Source organism: Martes martes (genome assembly GCF_963455335.1).
Source record: "Martes martes genome assembly, chromosome: 1".
Lineage (NCBI taxonomy): Eukaryota > Metazoa > Chordata > Mammalia > Carnivora > Mustelidae > Martes > Martes martes.
Window position 1 is genome coordinate 75,305,505 of NC_137888.1, and position 19,428 is coordinate 75,324,932.

The 19,428-nt window shown below is 37.5% G+C and overlaps 2 protein-coding genes across 2 annotated transcripts in view; one reads left to right on the forward strand and one right to left on the reverse strand.

Moving 5' to 3' along the window:
- Positions 1–266: 266 nt before the first annotated feature.
- On the reverse strand, positions 267–4,433 carry SERP1 (stress associated endoplasmic reticulum protein 1). Its single transcript, XM_080806856.1, has 3 exons — positions 3,903–4,433; positions 3,517–3,592; positions 267–2,267 (listed from the first exon to the last, which is right to left on the reverse strand). The coding sequence occupies exons 1-3, from the start codon at positions 3,984–3,986 to the stop codon at positions 2,227–2,229; spliced, it is 201 nt and encodes a 66-aa protein (XP_080662982.1). The 5' UTR covers positions 3,987–4,433; the 3' UTR covers positions 267–2,226.
- A 204-nt stretch (positions 4,434–4,637) lies between these two features.
- The window catches only part of EIF2A (eukaryotic translation initiation factor 2A), a 34,477-nt gene continuing 19,686 nt past the window's right edge, over positions 4,638–19,428 (forward strand). The window contains exons 1-3 of the mRNA XM_080806489.1: positions 4,638–4,687; positions 14,518–14,587; positions 16,416–16,490. Coding sequence (XP_080662615.1) covers positions 4,660–4,687; positions 14,518–14,587; positions 16,416–16,490 — 173 coding nt within the window. The 5' untranslated portion in view covers positions 4,638–4,659. The remainder of the gene's footprint in view (positions 4,688–14,517; positions 14,588–16,415; positions 16,491–19,428) is intronic.

Genomic DNA, 19,428 nt, shown 5'->3' on the forward strand with positions numbered 1-19,428 from the left:
CAACTGGGAAAGGGAGACCGAAGGAACTGTAATTTTTCCTCCAATGAGACTTGGCTAATGAGATGAGGATAAACCCTAGGAAAGGAAGTATTTAATTCACTGTGCTTTTAATGTATTTCTTGCTACTTATTCCCAGTTATAAACTTTTAATCTGTGTCTCTGGGTACTTACTTAACTCAAGTACAACATAATAATAGTATGCATTCTTTAAAATAATTTTCTACTAACTATAAAAAGTACACTCCGATAAGAAATCTGTAAAATCATTTCCTTTTAGAAGGCATCAAATATTCAGGGAACTTTATTTTTAAAGGATAAATCAGTAAGACATAGCTTTCATTGACCCAAACATGCATAATCCATCCTTAATATAAAATGTACTCAATTAGGAAATTACACATGAAATACAAAGGGAATGCAACTTTACATATGTAAAATGATTGCTAGCTATAGCAATTTAACAGTCAAATTAATAAAGACATGTACAATTAAAAAAAAAAACAAAACCCTAACATCTTAAAGCCAATTATCTATAGTAAACCAGGGGATATGGAATGGTTTCACTCAAAGCAAAGAATAAGGCACCTGCTATAAATTTAGAACAAAAACTTTCATTTTTAAAGTTACAATAAAATAGAATTAGTCAACCAAGACACTTGCTTCAAAGAGGGAAACAAGTCTAGGGTTGATTTCCTGGGTGAGAGAGGCAGGTTAACAATGCAGATAAAAACCTGCTGATCCAAGGTCAGCTGATTCCTTCCCTATTCTTGAGTTAAGTTCCTAAACATTCTTACCTGCTCCTCTCCCTCATTCTCCCCCTGTATTTAGGGGTATCAGAAGCTCTCTCTGAGGTTCACACTGTGCATGACTAGGTAGATTTCCCTTCTGTTCCTCTTAAAAGAGTTTATTTTAAAAGAGATATCCTGAGACAATTAACAAAGCAAATGAGCAGCTTTCTTTCCAATTCACTGATACACTCTCATGCTTTTTTTTTTTTTAAATCAAGTTATGACTACATATTTAAATAGCCTAAACTTTAAATTTTCTGGTACCAGAAAACCCAAAACCTGCCTTCTCACCCTTACCATTAGTAAAAAGAAACTTTGATCATAACCTATAGAATTATAAAACAAAGGGAAGACTAAACACTGATCCTCATCAGTAAATCCATTTAATTCCAGATGGCACTTTAGTCTGATGTATCTAGTACCCTAACAAGATTTTAATCATAGATCTAGAAAATTATTTCCAAACTAAGTTTTTAGTTGATGTGCCTTTTTTGGTATTAAAAGTGCTATTAATGTGCTAAGATGTTTTATGGCACATTGGACTCATCAGTATGTCCTGATGAGACACCTAGTTTTAGTAGTATTTTTCCCTAAAATGTTGTCTAGCATAGTAGACCCCTTTGATATATTAAAATAATTTTGGTGAATTTAATGGTGACATACTTTCCCTGACTTTACTCCACCACGGTAGCTTTTAGTGAAAATAAATTGACTCATTAAGTTACAAAATGCTCAATCAAGTTGTTTTCTTATGGCATTTCAGGTTAGTATAATTACTCATGCAAAATCCAAGGTAGTGTAACAGAAATAATATTGTTAAAATAGATGTTGTAGCTATAAGCATCTCCCTTTATATTAAGCATTTAGAAGCTTTTAAAAAATTTAGGTGCTAAAGGTTATGGGAAAACTAGGCTAACTGTGTAGTTGTTCCATTATAAGCACTTTATTACAGGACTGTTACATGACCCTATACGGGAGTGTGCTTTCAATTCAAGATACAGTAATAAAGTGCCTAGCTATATAAAAATCGTAACTCCAAATTTTAAATTCAGCTAATTGCATTTACACATTAAGGTTAACAAAATCTAGACTCTGTCTACATAAATTTAATCTAATTATCTATATTGGATACTGTTTTAATAACCACATTAAAAAAATTTACTCTTTACTGACTGAATAAGTAGGGTCCACTACTGTAGCTTAATAATCAAATTTTATTGCTTTATTCATGTGGTGCTTTTGCAAGGCACTGTGGTATGGACTAGAAAACTTGGAATGACTTGTGAAGAAACCTTGGAATGACAAATGAAGGATGATATGAAAAGTCATTCTGAGGCAGGATGCTTTACTGAATTGTTTTTAACCAGGGTATCAAACATCAGGAATGAGTTCAAGTTAAAATTCACAGGAGAATGGAAACATCTTAAGGTCAGTCACTTCACATGCCCATCCTGATACTTTGAATAATCTGGAAAATTGCTGTAAAGAGAAAGAGCAAATGTTTTAGTAAGCATGCTTTGAATAAAATAGGTCTGGCACGATAAATACTTATTAAGGTAGTTCACAAGAACCCAAGAGCACCTTTTCAATTACTTGTAAATGCTATGCAACTTTACTGAAATAAAAAATAAAGACAAGCCTATTCTAAACAACTAAATGTCAAATTATATTTTTAAATTTCAGCTTCTCTGAATTTTATGTCTAAATGTCCAAGAGATTTTGCAATACGCAATCATTTCAGAAAGAACTTCAAGCACCAAAGCAAACAGGTTTTCTAGCATAGAATTATTTTGATTTATCCCCAAAATATTAAGTGTCCTTCTAAGGCCTGGCCTGCAATATAATCATGTTTCCTCATTCTCACAAAGCTGAAATTTGATAATCCTTAGGTTATATAAATTGCTTGGCTCTTAGCCATTTATCAAGAAAGCTTCTAACTAGTAAGTTTAGGAAGGAGGCAAAGTGAAATGTTTAAGAGAAACCTCAGTAACTTTAGACTATCAGAATTTAAAAATAAAAACGTGTACTTCAATATCAACAACTTAATATGCAACAATTTCCATATTAATAATAAATGAAGATAATAAATGAAGAGAGGAAAAGATATTCTATAATTTGTCGAGGCAAGAATCTATAACTTTAACAGCAGGTTAACCTGATAACTTATTTTTCCTACCATATGTCAAACGTTTCTTTAATCTAAAAACATTTATCTCATATATTAAGTTGCCAGTCAGGTCCGTTTCCTTTATACAGAATCAATTCTTTGCAAGAGCTTTCTTTACTTTATAAAATATACCCAATTCTGACATAAAGACATTAGACTCTGGGACACATTAAACTAAGTTCAACGTCCATAACATACATCATGTTCCTAAGCTTTTTTGCAAATGTATCGATAATGAGGCTGCAAAACATTCTGAATTCTCATTCCTTGAGGCTTTTTTGTTTTGGTCTAAATTTCTTCCAACTTGATAATTACTAACTAAGGACCTGACCTCTTTTTCTGATCTCCTGTGAGCACAAATCAACCTGTGAGAAGTTTCTGGAGCACCACCCTCTGTGCATATGTGGGACAAGTAATTCGGTTCAGATGAAAGAGACTTATGTGGGGCTCCCGGCAGGTAAGTTGAAAACTACGCTGGTAGGAGTCACTACTTATGGGTCACCACGTCATCCCAAACCGTACATCCAAAGCCCTACCCAATGGTAGCCCCCAAACACTTACCAGAACCACAAACAACAAAAATGAAGAGAGCCAATAACCAGGGTCCTACAGACGCCTTCTCTTCGGGAGCATTTCTCTGTAAAAATGAAGATTCCCTTTTCAAATGCAAAACCCCGCTCCGACCCCGGACTCCTGCAGCCTACACCTCGGTCCAGGTGGCCGGGTCCTCTCAACTCACAGGTTTCCCCTGCGTTCCCGAACCGCCAAGCTCCGGCACCCACTTTCCCGAACCTCCCCCACCACGCCCCAGCCTGCCCCCGCCAACTTAGAGTCCAGCTCGCGGCCCCGGTCCCCTAGCCTCGGGTCTCGGGGAGAACTCGACGCGGCCCTACGACCCGGGCCTGAGCCTGGGCTGGCGGACCGAGGGGCGCCTGCCCTTTCCTTACCGAGGTCTTGGCGACGTTGCCGCGCTGCGTGATGTTCTTGCTGTGCTTCTCGTTGGCCATACGGATTCGCTGCTTGGCGACCATCTTCGCGGCGCCACCACCTGCCCCCGGCACCCCTTGGACGCGCACGCTCGCCTCCCCTTGGGCCGCCGCGACGCTCTGCTCCCGGTGCCTGCGCCGCCGGAGCTAGGAGGCTCTCAGGCGGGGCACTAGCTCCGGCCGCTGGGCCTGGGCTAAGCGAGCACGAGTGCCGAGCGCTAGCGGGGCGCGGGCCGCCGACTGACTGACGACGCCGGACTGGCCGGCCGAGAAGCGGGCGCGCGGGACGACAGCTGGCCGCCGGGATATTCTAGCGCCGCCGCTCTGGCCGCCGCCGGGAGCGTGGAGTGAAAGAGGAAGGAAATGCAACGCAACAACCGGGCAGCGCCGTCCGTAACCTCGAACTACTTCGGGTTCGGCTGCCAACGTCAGCACTGGACGGGATCCGCCCCGCGGAAGCGCGGGCTCCGCCTGCTGAAACTGAAGAGGGAGGACGAAGCCTAGCCTCCCGACGCTCTTAAAAGTGTTGCCCCGGAGCTGCGCGTGCGCTTTCGGGCTCCTTTCCGCTACTCTCTCCAACCGGAAGTGAATTGGCCCCGAGGCTTGTGATACCGGAAACAGCTCTGCGCGGTTTCCACGCTTGAAGAGACGTGTAGGGGCCGGGTTTGGCCCTCGTGAACTCTGACCCAAGCGCGTGTGTTTCTTTTTCCGGGACAAGATGGCGCCGTCCACGCCGCTCCTGACAGGTGAGTCCTGAACAAGCGAGGGACTGTTTTTCAGAGCACTTTCTTTTTGTGTCTTTGCTCTTGGGAATAACCCGAGAAGCACTGGTGTCTGATGCACTTTTCCTTGTGGGTTGTGGAAGATCTCGAAGGCCTTTTGGGTTTCTTGGTGTAGCGTGGCAATCGGAAGTGAGGCCCCCGCCTCTGGGCCCCAGCATTCCCCACCCTTTTGGCCCATCCATCATCCCTCCCTGTAGCTTCAAGTTCCACTGGAATTGGGGAAGGAAGATAAGATCAGAAAGTGCTGGTTGAATTTGTTACCCCGGGTCTGCAGCACTGGTTTTATAGGAACCCTCATCTGGTGACAGACCTTGTTGACAGTGAGAAATCATTTATCCCTTTAATAAGGAACAAACAAAAACAAAGGATTAAGTCCCTCGAATGAGCACACGTATTAAATACACCTGAACTTAAGTAATACCAAATTCTGTGCTCCTTGCTTTAATTAGATTAGAATAGAGAATAGAATAGAGAGAGTAGAACTGTATTAGTGTAGATTTAAAGTGATGAAAGTGTGCTCTGGGATTGTAGCAGTGAGTATTATAGAAATGATCTAGCAACGTTTGATGTTGAAATGGTTATGAGCATTTTCGAATTTGAACATGAGAGGATTCCTGAGATTTTGAAGTGGAGTTAGAGTTTATAATTTTGGAAAAGATAATTAACTTAGTATTGGACTGTGTCCGAGAAGACTGGACTACAGTAACAGTTGGGATTCTCATATGACTATCAAATAAAGAGAAGGGTGTTGGGAAAGAGAAGAATAGAGGCTTTTTAAAAGTCGTGGACAGCTTGTGTAGAAGGGAGAAAGTCATTAACAGAAAGGTTGTCTACTTTTGAGGAAGGGGGTTATGTCCCCTTGAGACTTGAAAGGAACTTTTAAAAACTTGCACTTTTTCCCATTCTGCATTTTAAGATCTTTATTATTAAGCACCACGTCCACACATATCAGTCTGGCTACCGCAGTTCCTTCATCAGATGTTTATCAGATGCTGACTGTAATTTGTTAGATGATTATGCCAGGCAGATACTGTTTTAAAAGGCATAATTACATAATTAAATGAAATTTTTTCTCTGGCTTCATAAAGATAACTTGTATGTTCACATTTTTGGAATACTAAATGCTTATTTGAACTCTAATAAACAAATAGTACATTAAAATTATCTATAAATTTTTCTCCTTTAAAAATTCTTGCAGGCGCCTGGGTGGCTCAGTTGGTTGGGCAACTGCCTTCGGCTCAGGTCATGATCCTAGGGTCCTGGGATCGAGTCCCACATCGGGCTCCCTGCTTCATGGGGAGTCTGCTTCTCCCTCTGACCTTCTCCTCTCTCATGCTCTCTCTCACTGTCTCTCTGTCAAATAAATAAATAAAATCTTAAAAAAAAAAATCCTTACAGGGTCTTCTTGATGCTTACAGGGTAAATTCCAGTTTAGCGTAGAATGTGGAACCCTTCATAATCCTTGAAAAGCTCTTTGCATCCCCCACCCCCCCAGCTTGTGCTCCATCAGTATTGAACTGCTTATAGAAAACTGCTTATAAAACCCTTGAAAAATGAACTTCTTCAGTCTAGGACTATCCTGTTCCTCTTGATTTGACTTACTTCTTTTCATCTTTAAAATTCATTTCAAACATCATTGCTTTTTGAAGTTTTTTTCCACTCTTCCCAGATGATCAGTCAGTCCTAGGCTATTTTTGTACTTCATATATACTTGAATTTTTTTTTTTCACATAGGTTAATTATCTGGTTGTTTAGATGCTTTTCTGCCTTGCTAGACTGTGAACTCCTTGGTAATGGGGGCAGAGTTTTACTCCTCCCTGACTTCTCAGTACCAGGTACAGTGCATGGTAAATAATAGACACTCTAAATGTTTGATGGAGGAATAAGTTAATGAAGGATCATCACTTCATTTACAGTCAAATTAACTAAGAATGACAGTTTTCTTACAGTGCTTAAAATCAAGGACTTTGTAAGAGCTTAAAGGTCAACTAGTCTTTCTGTTCCTCATATTATCATATTCATGGAGGCCCAGAGAGATTGATATTCCAAGTTGGCAGAATCAGGATTATATTTAGTCATTCAACTCCATGGTCCATTTTTCTTTTACTTAAATAAACAGATTAATTTTGTAAACATTGTTAGCATAGATATTTCAGCCAATAATAGATTCTTTTACTTCCAATATCTTTTTTTAAACTCAGACTCATGGAATTTTAGAGTTTAAAATAATTTGGACATTGTTAAGTAAATTTTGTTAGACATAACTTTTAATTGGAAATGATAAAAAGCCAAAGCACACCCGTGTGGCTCAATCCATTGGGCATCCGACTGGATTTCAGTTCAGGTCATGCTCTCGGGGTCATGAGATTAAGCCTCTCTTGAGTTGGGCTCTGTGCTCTGTGGGGGATCTGCTTGGGATTTTTTTCCATTTCTCTCTCCCTCTTCCCCTCCTGCTTGCATGTGTGTACTCTCTAAATAAATAATGTTTAAAACAAAATTAATTCTCAGGCTAACATTCTCCATGTTTACATTCAACCAGCTCAGCAGCCCCAAAGGAAAGCATGTTTTTTGCAGTCTCAATGCTGTCTGTCTGGCTTGGCTTGGCTGGATCTTGCTTATCTTTGAATCATTCAGTTGTTAATCGAATCACCAGGACCAAATTATATTCTCACGCTTGGACGGTTTTCCCTGGAAAATTAGAGTCTTCTAGAAGGTGGATTCTGGATGCCAGGCATGTAAAACAGTGGTCCTTATGTGAAACCCATATTTCTAATCAGCTTGCCTGGTTGAGGCCACTGAGTTAATTTATTCAAAATGGAGTCATTGTCCTACATTGATAGGTACTGCCGTGGATGTAAGGATTGGAAAAAGTATCCCATTATAATGATCACAATATCCCTGGCATAGAACCCTTGTTTGTTGAAACCTAGTAGTTTTCTCATATTAATTCAGGCCTAGAGCAATAAATGGTATATGAGTATCCAGAAAGGCTACTCATTTTTAAAAAGATTGTTGAAATACAATATTTAATATTCTTGATTTTAAACAGTTTCTCTGTGTGAAACTCTGGCATTTATTTGTTGCTTTACTGAAAAGAGCTGTTCACGTTCTAGGTTTTTCTTTCTAATAGAGCATGTTTCCAGATCCTCTTTGATTAAGGGGAAAATCATTAAAAACAATCATAGCAACTCTCAGTACACTATATTAAACTATCTCTACAGTCTATTCAATGTTTTGCATTCAGTCATTTCTAATTTAAAATGAATTCCTCGGGGCGCCTGGGTGGCTCAGTGGGTTAAGCCTCTGCCTTTGGCTCAGGTCATGATCTCAGGGTCCTGGGATCGAGTCCTGCGTCGGGCTCTCTGCTCGGCGGGGAGCCTGCTTCCCCTCGCTCTCTGCCTACTTGTGATCTCTCTCTCTCTCTCTGTCAAATAAATAAATAAAAATCTTTAAACAATAAAAAAAATAAATAAAATGAATTCCTCATTAAAAGTCATGTAGAAAAATTGTTTTCATTACTGAAAAGAACTTCTGAATTATATTTGTATTTTTGCTTTTATTAACTTGTAATACAATTTATGTTCTGTTATGAATCTGATTTTGTATCTTCTAATACACTGTGTATATCCATTTATTCTTGTATAAGTTACTGAAACTGATTAAATCCAGTAAAGTATCTTAGTGGTTCCAAATGTCTTATAGCACTTTATGTTATTTTATTTAAGCATTTTAATTATGCTTGTTATTATTATTTAAGCATTTTAGTTATGCTTCTGTGTAAGGAGGTGTGAAATAAAATATTTGCTTTAAATAGTGATTGTAGGGGCGCCTGGGTGGCTCAGTGGGTTAAAGCCTCTGCCTTTGGCTCAGGTCATGATCCCGGGTCCTGGGATCGAGCCCCGCATCGGGCTCTCTGCTTGGCGGGGAGCCTGCTTCCCTCCCCCGCCATTTGCCTCTCTGCCTACTTGTGATCTCTGTCAAATAAATAAAATCTTTAAAAAAAAAAAAAAGAAAAGAAATAGTGATTGTATGTATGAACAAGACTGTAGTGACCCAATATGATTTTTATGATGAATTCAATTGATAATTAGTCCCCCTAAAATAGACATATCAGTTATAAGAATATAACCACCAGTATCACTAGTTTTAAAGTAGCTCTGGTTTGTACTTTTGTCTCATGGACTTTGTTTTTATCTTAGTACAAAAATCTTGATCTATTCAATTTTTTATTTTATTTATTATTTTCTTTTTTTTAAAGAGTTTATTTATTTATTTGACAGAGATCACAAGTAGGTAGAGAGGCAGGCAGAGAGAGGTGGGGGAAGCAGGCTCCCCGCTGAGCAGAGAACCCGACCCGGAGCTCTATCCCAGGACCCTGGGATCATGACCCAAGCTGAAGGCAGAGGCTTTAACCCACTGAGCCACCCAGGTACCCCCAATTTTTTATTTTAATGAAACACTTTTATTTGGTATTCCCAAGCAATTCCATTCTTGAGAAATGTTGAATAACTTTTTTCCAGGGGTACCTGGGTGGCTCATTTGGTTAAGCATCTGCCTTACGCTCAGGTCATGATTTCAAGGTCCTGGGATGAAGCCTCACGTTGGGCTCCCTGCTCAGCGGGCGGTCTCCTTTTCCCCTTCACTCTCCCTCTGTGTGTCTCTCAAACAAACAAAATCTTTAAAAAAAAAAAAAAAAAAAAGAAAGAAAAACTTTTTTCCAGACTTTTGATTGGTTTAATTTCTTGCCATATTTTGAAAAAGCATTATAAAAAATGGTGGTCTTTTATAAAGCCTTATATTTTGGTATAATTTAAGACTTATAAAAAGTCACAAAAACAGTAAAGGGAGTTCCTAGTATACCCTTCACCTGGCTTTCTCCAGTGATAATATATAACCATAGTACATTATTAAAACTAGGAAATTGGTGCTTGTACAGTAGTATTTACTAAACTATAATCCTTATTTGGATTTCACCAGTTTGTGTGTATATATGGTACTAAGAAATTTTATCACATATGTAGATTCATGTAACCACCACTGTCGTAATATAGAACTGCTCCATCATCACAAAGAAGATGCTACCCTGGGGATCCTGGATGTCTCATTCATCTGAGCATCCAACTCTTGATTTTGGCTCAGATTATGATCTCAGGGTGGTGAGGTCAAGTCCCATGTCAGGCTCTGCCCTGGGTGTGGAGCCTACATGAGATTGTCTCTCTGTGCAACCCCTACCCCTTACCACCCACTGTACATGCTCTGTCTCTCTAGAAAAAGAAGAAAAAGAAGCTACCTTTTATAGTCATACTCTTCTTTCCACTCTAACCATGGGCAGCCACTGATCTATCCTCAGTGATTTTGTCATTCCAAGAATGTTATATAAATGGAATCAGAACATACAACTTTTGGGATTTTTGTCGTAAAACTCTTTATTTAGAATGTGAACATGTGCATATTGAAAAGAAGTTGATCAATTTCCCTCAAGATTTTGCTTCTCCAGAAACATACTAAAACCAGGAACTGAAAACTACATGAGACTGAATGCTTCTTGAGTGACACTCAAGAGTGACACTTCTTACATGGAGTTGAGTGTTGCCTTTTAAGATTTTGAGTTAACAATCTGTAGGAAAGAGGGTGGGTTAAGTAGTTTTTGTTCCTCACTGCTACTCTGTCTCAGTCCATTCAGGCTTCAGTAACAAAAGTATCATAGAGTGGGTGGCTTAAACAACATTTATTTCCCATACTTCTATAGTCTGGGAAAGTCTACTTCAAGGTACTGGAAGATTTGATTGTTTGGTGAGAACCTGTTTACTGATTCAAAGAGAGCCATCATCTGCTGGGTCCTCATAGGGCTAGGAGGGGCGAGGAAGCTTCTGGGAATCTCTTTTATATGGGTGCTAATCCTATTCCTGGGGACTCACCTCCCAGAGGCCTATCTCCAGATACCACCATGACAGGGATTAAGTTTCAACATTTGAATGATGTGAGTGGTAAACGGTCTGTAGTAGATCCTTTGGAGTTTTCCACCTGTCTTAGTTTGGTATGAAGATATAAAATATACAAAATATGTGTTAATCATTTATATCAGCAGTAAGGCTTCTGGTCAGCTGTAAGCTATTAGTAGTTAAATATTTGGGGGAGTCAGGTTATTCACGCATTTTGAGTTACACCGGATTCAGCACTCCTAACCCCTGTGTTGTTCAGGGGTCAACTGTGTAATGTACAAAAACTTTGAATTTCACCCCAACTGTAACATTGTGGTTGCTGATAACAGAAAAATGAACAAATATGGAGGACTAAGTCACTAGTTCCAAGTTCATGAGAACACAGGAGGCTGAGATGAGATCGATAAAGCTTGTTTTTTCTTTTTTGCCAGCCGCTTCAGGCATTATGTTCTCAGGGTCAGCAATTAAAACAGAACATGGTTTGATTGCATCATCTTGTGGCACATTTTCTCATTACACTGCAGCTTCATTGGGACTTCACTGACGATATGCTGTTTTATTTTCCTAGGCCTATATGTAAATTCTGTAGGAGAGCCCTTAGTATGTTAAACCACAATAGCAGCTTGTAGGAGGGACCTCATTAGGCCGACAGTTGTATGTAGCCTAGTATTAAAGTGTAATCTGGAAACTAAACTCCCTAGTTTGGTAAATTCACTTTTTATTAAACCCTGAGATAAGTGTTTGTTAAAGCTGTTATTTTAGTATTAAGAAAAGAATGGCCTGGGGGCGCCTGGGTGGCTCAGTGGGTTAAAGAAAAGAATGGCCTATTCTAAATGCTAATGAGTTGTACCTTACATTACAGCAAATGATTCGGTGATGAGAAAGCACTGTTTTGCCTGTGTAGTAAAAGAATTTTGATGCTACACTTATCTTAGCCAAAAAAACTGAGAAGCAGTTGAGAATTTTGAAGCTAGAGAATTATAGTTCGTAGTTTTAAAATCTCAGTGTTTCATTCAAGGCATAGCAATAGACTGAGCTCCTTTGAAATTATTGCCTTGAATGCAGTTATGGATTCATTTTTTTAAATCCCTCATGCCTAGCACACAGAGCTGTGAAGGGACCAGATCATATCGAGCCTTGTCTTGTAAGCTGTGTAGTGTTACAGGTTTAGATCTTGATACACGCAGAACACTTCGCTAGGCTTCATTCTATTCAAGGCCAAATGACCCGTAACAGTTTGACCAGTCTAGTGCTTGCATGTGAGGAAACAAGGTATGGACTTATGTACTTGTGGATATCTAACAAGCAACTCATCGTTTAGTTGTGTGTTTATTTATCTTGGTCCCTCCACTAGGGCATAGATTTTTTTTGTCTTGTTTTAAGAAGTAAAGATCCATGAGGGCATAGATTTTTTTTGTCTTGTTCATCAGTGGTTCTTTTCCTTAATAACTTCCTGACTTTAAATTACTTACTTTGGGACTATAAGTTATATTACTTTCAATATCTGAAAATTGAACTAGTTAGTTCTCAGGTAGAAAATCAGTGTAATGATGGGGCCCCTGGGTGGCTCAGTTGCTTAAGTGTCTGCCTTTGGATCAGGTCATGGTCCCAGGGTTCTGGGATCAAGCCCTGAATCAGGCTCCCTGCTCCATGGGGAGCTTGGTTCTCCCTCTCTTCTCCCCAGTGCTCGCTCTCGCCCTCTCTATCTCTGTCAAATAAATAAATCTTTAAAGAAAAAAAAAAAAAGAAAATCAGTGTTATAAGAACTGTACCTTGAGAAGGAAAATGAAGCCAAGAGTGGCCCTGTTTACCAATTGTGCTGCTTTCTCACTAAAAGGAAGAGTGGAAGATTTGTGAACAGCTGGCAGAAAAGGAAGCAAATAGAATTACAACCATGAACCTTAGTATAAGTTTTTCTTCTATTCAGTGCTTAACTGTTGGTGCCAGCAAGAATTTTAGCTGACAAAATAGTAACTCATCACCAGGTTCTGCCAGTCTTATCTCTTAAATATTGAACATACACTCACCATTTCCACTGCACCCCACCAGTCCAAGTATCCACACTCTCCTGTGGGACCACTGCAGAACTGTCTTGAATAGTCTTACCCACTTCCCCCCACCCCCTGCCTGCCTCTCTGTGATCTTGTGATCTCTCTCTCTCTCTGTTGAATAAATAAATAAAATCTTTTAAAAAAAATTTTACCTAAAACCCTTTAGAAGTTTCCCACCTTAGGCCACAGACCAACGTTGCCTAACTTAGGCCACAAGAGATCGTGCTTGGTCTGAGCCCTGTTTTCTTCTCCAGCTCAGTTACTTCCATAAAGGCCTTTAGTTGCTTCTGATGCTCTATCATCGCTTTTGCCATGGAGTTTTTGCACTTGTTGCGGTTCTCTTTGCTTGTTAACTACTATCCTTCCTCCAGAACTCAGCACACAAATCCTGTACTCCAGGACACTTTCCCTAACCTTCCATTTTTAGATCAAAACTCCCTGTTATTCACTGGATTAGCTCCATAAATCTTTACTTTATAGCACTAAGCACACTTACAGAATTCCATGTATTTGACTGATTATGTGATTAATGAGGTTAGGGACAAGGCTGATTTTCCTCCCTGTTGTATCGTCAGTACTCTACATAAGGTTTGGGAGGTAGTTTTTATTTTTGCTCAGGAAGCATTTTTCAAATGAACAAATCAATTTCTTTGATTCAGCTTTAGAAGCTTCTAAGTCAGCCATTTAAAAATATATAATTAATCTGCGACACCTGGGTGGTTCAGTCGTTAAGCATCTGCCTTCAGCTCAAGCCATGATTCCGGGGTTCTGGGTCCCCGCATCGGGCTCCCTGCTCAGTGAAGAGCTTGCTTCTCCCTCTCCCTCTGCCTGCTGCTCCCTCTGCTTATGCTCACTGTCTCTCTCTGTCAAATAAGTAAATAATCTTTAAAAAAATAAATAAAAATTTATAATTCTGTCGATGTTTTTGCTTAATCTTGGATTCTGTTCTGACTTTAGTTTTTAGGATTTTACTGCTATTGGAAACATAGTAAATGTGTTTCATCCCGCTTGTTCTCTTAGTTTGAGAAATTGTAAATATATTAATAATACCTTACTTTTTTAAGAACTTTGAATATATTCTGTATTTTTATGGGTTTTTTTTTTTTTTTTTAAATAAAGCACACAGCTACCCTGCTTTCTATATCCTCTTCTTCCAGGTTGCAGACTGCCAACTTTTTATTATATCCTTACATGGCAGAAAGAGAGCTAGCTAGCTCTCTGGAGCTCTTCTTAGAAGGGCACTAATCTGATTTATGAGGTCTCTACCCTCATGAATCGGATTACTTCCAAAAGGCCCCACTTCCAAATACTATCACATTGGGATAAGTGTTTCAACATGAGAATTTGTGGGGGGACATAAACATTCATTCCATTGCAGTGCCTATTGATTTCCCAGCAGTTGCAGGATTTCATGCAATAGGGTTAAGAAAAATGTACCTATTTATTTATTTATTGAAAAAGGTACCCTTTTAATGCTAACATTCTATAGTTCTAGGAAATGTTTAATAATATGATTGATACTTTGATAGCTTTTTTTTTTTTTTTAAGGATTTTATTTGAGAGAGTGAGAGAGCACATGAGCAGGGGTTGGGGGAAAGGGAGGGAGAAGTAGGCTCCCCACTGAGCAGGGAGCCTGACTCAGGACTCTATCCCAGGACCCCAGTACCTGAACTGAAGGCAGGTGCTTTGGTTGACTGAGCCACCCAGGTGCCCCTGAAAGCTTTTTGTTTTTTAAAATATTTGTGATTACTGAGTATTTATTAACAAACTGATGGTGGTATTTTCCATTTTGTTTCTTTAGTCCGAGGATCAGAAGGACTGTACATGGTAAATGGACCACCACATTTTACAGAAAGCACTTTGTTTCCAAGGTATGGTTTATATTGTTGATTGAGGTTATGGGGAACTATATGATACATCCTATATTATTTTTTTGCTGTTACATTCTGAACAAGAAAGAAAGAACAGATAGGCTGGTTTCTTCGGGTGTGTTATGTAATATCAACAGAAGATGGAAAGAATGCATAATCTTTATCGAGAAAAATGATCAATCTTTAGATGTGAAAATAATAATTCAGCATGTTTAAAAGAAAAAGTGTAGACATTAGTATATTTGAGTTCAAGCCTTTAGCTTCGAAGAATCTTATCTTGGGGGATGAAGAAAAACTTGCAAATGTGATAACCAAACCACTGGCTATAGTCTTCATGAAGTCAGAGAATGGAAAAGGTATAGGAAAGGAAGGAAATAGAAAAAATATATATATAACTAGGTAGATACAGATATATTTTTTCTAGAAAAAAACAATGGGTAAACAGAAAATTATAATAAAAATACTAAGTTTAAGTTGGTGGCATAACCATATGATGACATGCAAAATTCTGAAATGCATTCAGTTGTTTTCTTGGTAACAGAAAATTGATACTGCCATTTTAAATCCATTGTATGATATAAATAAATAAGTATATAACATATTAAAAATCATTAGAAACCAAGTTTTTTTTTCAGCATAAGACTGAAAGGATAGACTTGCATATATCAATATGGACTCATGATTTCTTTTCTTCCCAATGCTCAAAAGTGTCCCATCTTAAGGTTAGTGTGATCCCCATAAAGTTGATTCCTGTGACCTTAGTCGAGATTTTAAATGAGTGGCTCTCAAATTTGGCTGCACACTAGAATGACATGGGAGCTTTTAAAAACCTGTATATCCAGGGACTGGGTATTAAATGAAATAAGTTGCAGCACAGGTGGAAGACGGAGGACTTCCTGGTGATAGTTGTTTATGTGAGAAGAAGACAAAAAATAATGTTCCAGTAACCACAAGCTGAGTATAAGCTACCATTATTATGTGATTGCAGAAACACAGATACCATCTTCAGATGAATTAGTAATGTAAAGATAGTATCCAGTTTAAGGGGGATGTTCTGGTCAGTTCTCAGTGCTTGTTATTTAATAATTCAAATGGTTGTTAGCTGATGAAGTTCTGGTTTTATGTAACTACATATATGGACATTCTGCATGTGCCCACATACACATTATGTTCCTTATTGCTGGGAGATGTACTCTTAGTAGCCATCTCCAGTTGAGAGATACAGTACGTAGAGTTTTGATCATTGGATAGAATATTGCCAAGAAGTCTGATTTCCTAGGTCTGTTCTTATAGAGAATCTTGCATTCACAGTTTAACGTGGAGATCCTCTTATTGTTGTTACACTTCTTGTCTCTGTACATCAGAAATTGATGGAAGATCTTTGTCCTTCAAATCCAGGGGCACTTATTGGTTACTTGAGAGTATTTTATCCATAGTTAGGTTGTTATGCAGGCAATCTGGGGCATTCTTCACAAAGTCTCCATATTGAAATCCTTCAGCCCTTTCAAGATTAGGGCTAACAGCTGGTGACTTTCATGTTAACTTACATTTTTGAGTTTTCACACAAACTAGTTATTCACCCAAAAGGGCTCTCTTTTCTTCTTAAGATTGATCTGTTGATGTAACATCAATTTCCACCTTACTTTACAGTGGTTGTTGGCACTGCATTTTAAGAGATAAGGCATTTGGTAGACTAAAGCATTTTGGAATTACTTCTTAAATTTATGTAAGTTCATAATCATTAAATTAGTAGTAAGATTGTAAATTTTTAATCACTTTTTTTGAAAAATAATAATGCTTATTAAACTTTTTTTCTTGTCATTTTCAGGGAATCTGGGAAAAATTGCAAAGTCTATACTTTTAGTAAGGATGGCACCTTGTTTGCCTGGGGCAACGGAGAAAAGTTAGTGTTTCTTTATATAACATATTTTTATCAGTATAAAACATAAGTGGCATTATTTGAATAACAGTGTTTGGATGTCATTAGTAAAGTCCTTCTTTTAATGTCATGATGTAGTTAGATATTATCTCCAGTGTAGCTCCCCTAGAACTCTAAAGTTTTAAATCCTATTTATATGCCATGACTTGACTTACCATAGTTTCTTAGGATTAAAAAGTAATATATTAAAAGAGGCAGTTAATTTAATGCTGGAGAAGCTGAGTTGTTTTAAATAGTGCTCTATGTTATTGGTAAGGGTTTCTTCAGTTCTGCGCTAACACTTAGAGAATAACTTCTTTGTTTACCTTAGACTTAGATACTTATATCTTTGCTTTTAAATTAGTAACAACAGTTATTTCTTTGAGTTTTATTATATATAAAAGTATGTCATTTAAGTATTTTATAAATTATTCAAAAGTACATTAGTGTAGTTTCTGTTACATAAAATAATCAGATTACAAAATTGGTTTTGCAAAAAAAAAGTATTCTGATTAAATACTCATAATTTCACTAAGAAAATCACTCTCAATTTTTCCATAGTCACTACAATATTTCAGTTCAAAGAACCAGGAAAATGCCTTAAGTATTTGTTGCTTGATTTAAAGTTATTTTTGTTGTTGTTTTTAACCAGATATAATACCTTAGGTTTTTTAAAAGGTAGAAAATGTATTCATTAATATGAAAAGTACATTTTAAATGTTGTTTGTTACACAATGATGATGGATTCTAAAGTCAGATTGGATTAAACACCTGGTTTTTTTAAATTAATGCTAAAAAGATTGTGTTGAATTAGATGATTCACTTTTGATGACTATGAGTAGTTGGCAGAATTAGTTTTTGTAATTAAAAATGTTAATCACCTTATTTTTTTTAAGTTATTGAAGCCAACCAGTAAACTACTACTCATAAATTAGTAAGAATATAGTAATATTGGGGGTACCTGGGTGGGTCAGTCAGTTGAGCATTCTGCTCTTGATTTTGGCTCAGGTCATGATCTCAGAGTTCTGGAATTGAGCCCCATGTTAGGGTCTACATGTTACACAGAGTCTGCTTGGCCCTCTCCCTCTGCTCCTCCCCCCACACCCCAACTCATCCTTTGTCTCTCTCAAATGAATGAATACAATCGTAAAAAAAAAAAAAAAAAAAAGAATATGATCATATTGGGTCTCATCCACAATGTTAACAGACAAAGTCTTAATCTCAGTCTCAAAGAATGTACTCTCAAATTTTCTTATTTTTGGTGTGACCTGTTGTCAGAATTTGAGTTTTATTTTATTTTGTTTCATTTTTAAGATTTTCTTATTTATTTGTCAGAGAGAGAGAGAGCACAAGCAGGGAGAGCAGCACGTGGAGGGAGAATCAGACTCCTGGCTGAGCAGGGAGCCAGATGCCGGACTCGATTCTAGGACCCTGGGATCATGACCTGAGCTGAAGGCAGACGTTTAACCGACTGAGCCACCAGGCATCCCTTATTTTTTAAGATGTATATTTTAAGGGTAATTTTGAAAAAAAATTAAAATCTATATTTTAGTTTATACTGTGAGTAATAAGCTAATAGAAATTTACTATCTAATGAAACATAATATACTTCCTTTCATTGTCTATTATCTTTTTGAGGTATCCTTTACTCTACTAGCTTAGAGTTGTTTGAATAAGTCTGTTTTCACCTTCACAATTATTTATTTTATGTATTTCATATCCCCGATTGGCTTTCTGTTGTATTCAGCTCTCAAACCTTTTAATATGTGCCCATTTGTTGTGTCCATCTTTTTAATAGATACTTTCTGTCCCTGGTTCTAGCATTTATTTCCTTCAATTTCTGCAACCACAACAACATATAATGTTTCTGGGGACAAGAGAAACAGATATAGTGTATTGATTGTGATCTTTGCTGAGGTCATAGTTAATTAATCAGAAACTATAACTGATTTTTCCTTAAATATGTGGATTTTTTTAGTGTAAATAAATACTCTGTTAAACTAAGAATAACTATTAAAGGCTATCAACAACAACAAAAAATGAAAGTTTCATGTAATTCTAAAATATGTAATTTATAGTAACTTGTAAAGAATCCTGTGTATTTTTATGTATGTGTGTGTTTAAACAGTATGCAGTAATCATTCATTCTTACCAACTTCACTTATCCTAAACCAGTGGCACAAACTTGAGTAGAACAAAGTAACTTTAAGCAATTTCTAAAGTAAGAAGGAGTATCTTTTTTTTTTTTTTCCTACCTATAAGAGTACATAAGATAAGTCAAGCCAAACTGGTTTTAAAACTCGATTCTGGCATTTATCAATAGTATGATCTTGGACAAATCATCAAATCATTTATTTTTCTAAGCCTCGCTTTTACCATTTGTAAAATAGAGACAATGATACCTATCTTTTAAGTCTCTTTTGAGGATTAAATGAGAAAATGTATATAAAGTGGTTAGACCAGAACATGGTTCATAGAAAGCATCCAAAAAGTGGAATGGCTTTTATTATACAATTATTATAATTTTTATCATTATCATATCACCATCATTCTTAGTCTTATTTTTGGAGTTTACTTCTGAGATTTTAATAGACATCAAAAGTCTCCTTGATGATTTCACAGCCACTACAACTTCCATTTAGTCAAATTAAAAAATATACTTTCAGTTTAGCACTTCTGTTTTCCCTTGCTTTGATACACGTCAGCTTATCTGTCAGTTAGCTCTATGTCCACTTTAAGTCCTATTTTCTTTTCAGCTAAAAATGGAATCATCTATTATATCCTTCTGCTAAGTCTGTGTTTCCCAATACCAGCCTTATATAGGGGCATTTTGGTAAAATGTACACTTGGTTTTTGTTGTTGTTTTTAAGGTGTTCATTAGATATTTTCTAGAATTAACTGCAAATTGATTTTTATGAGAATC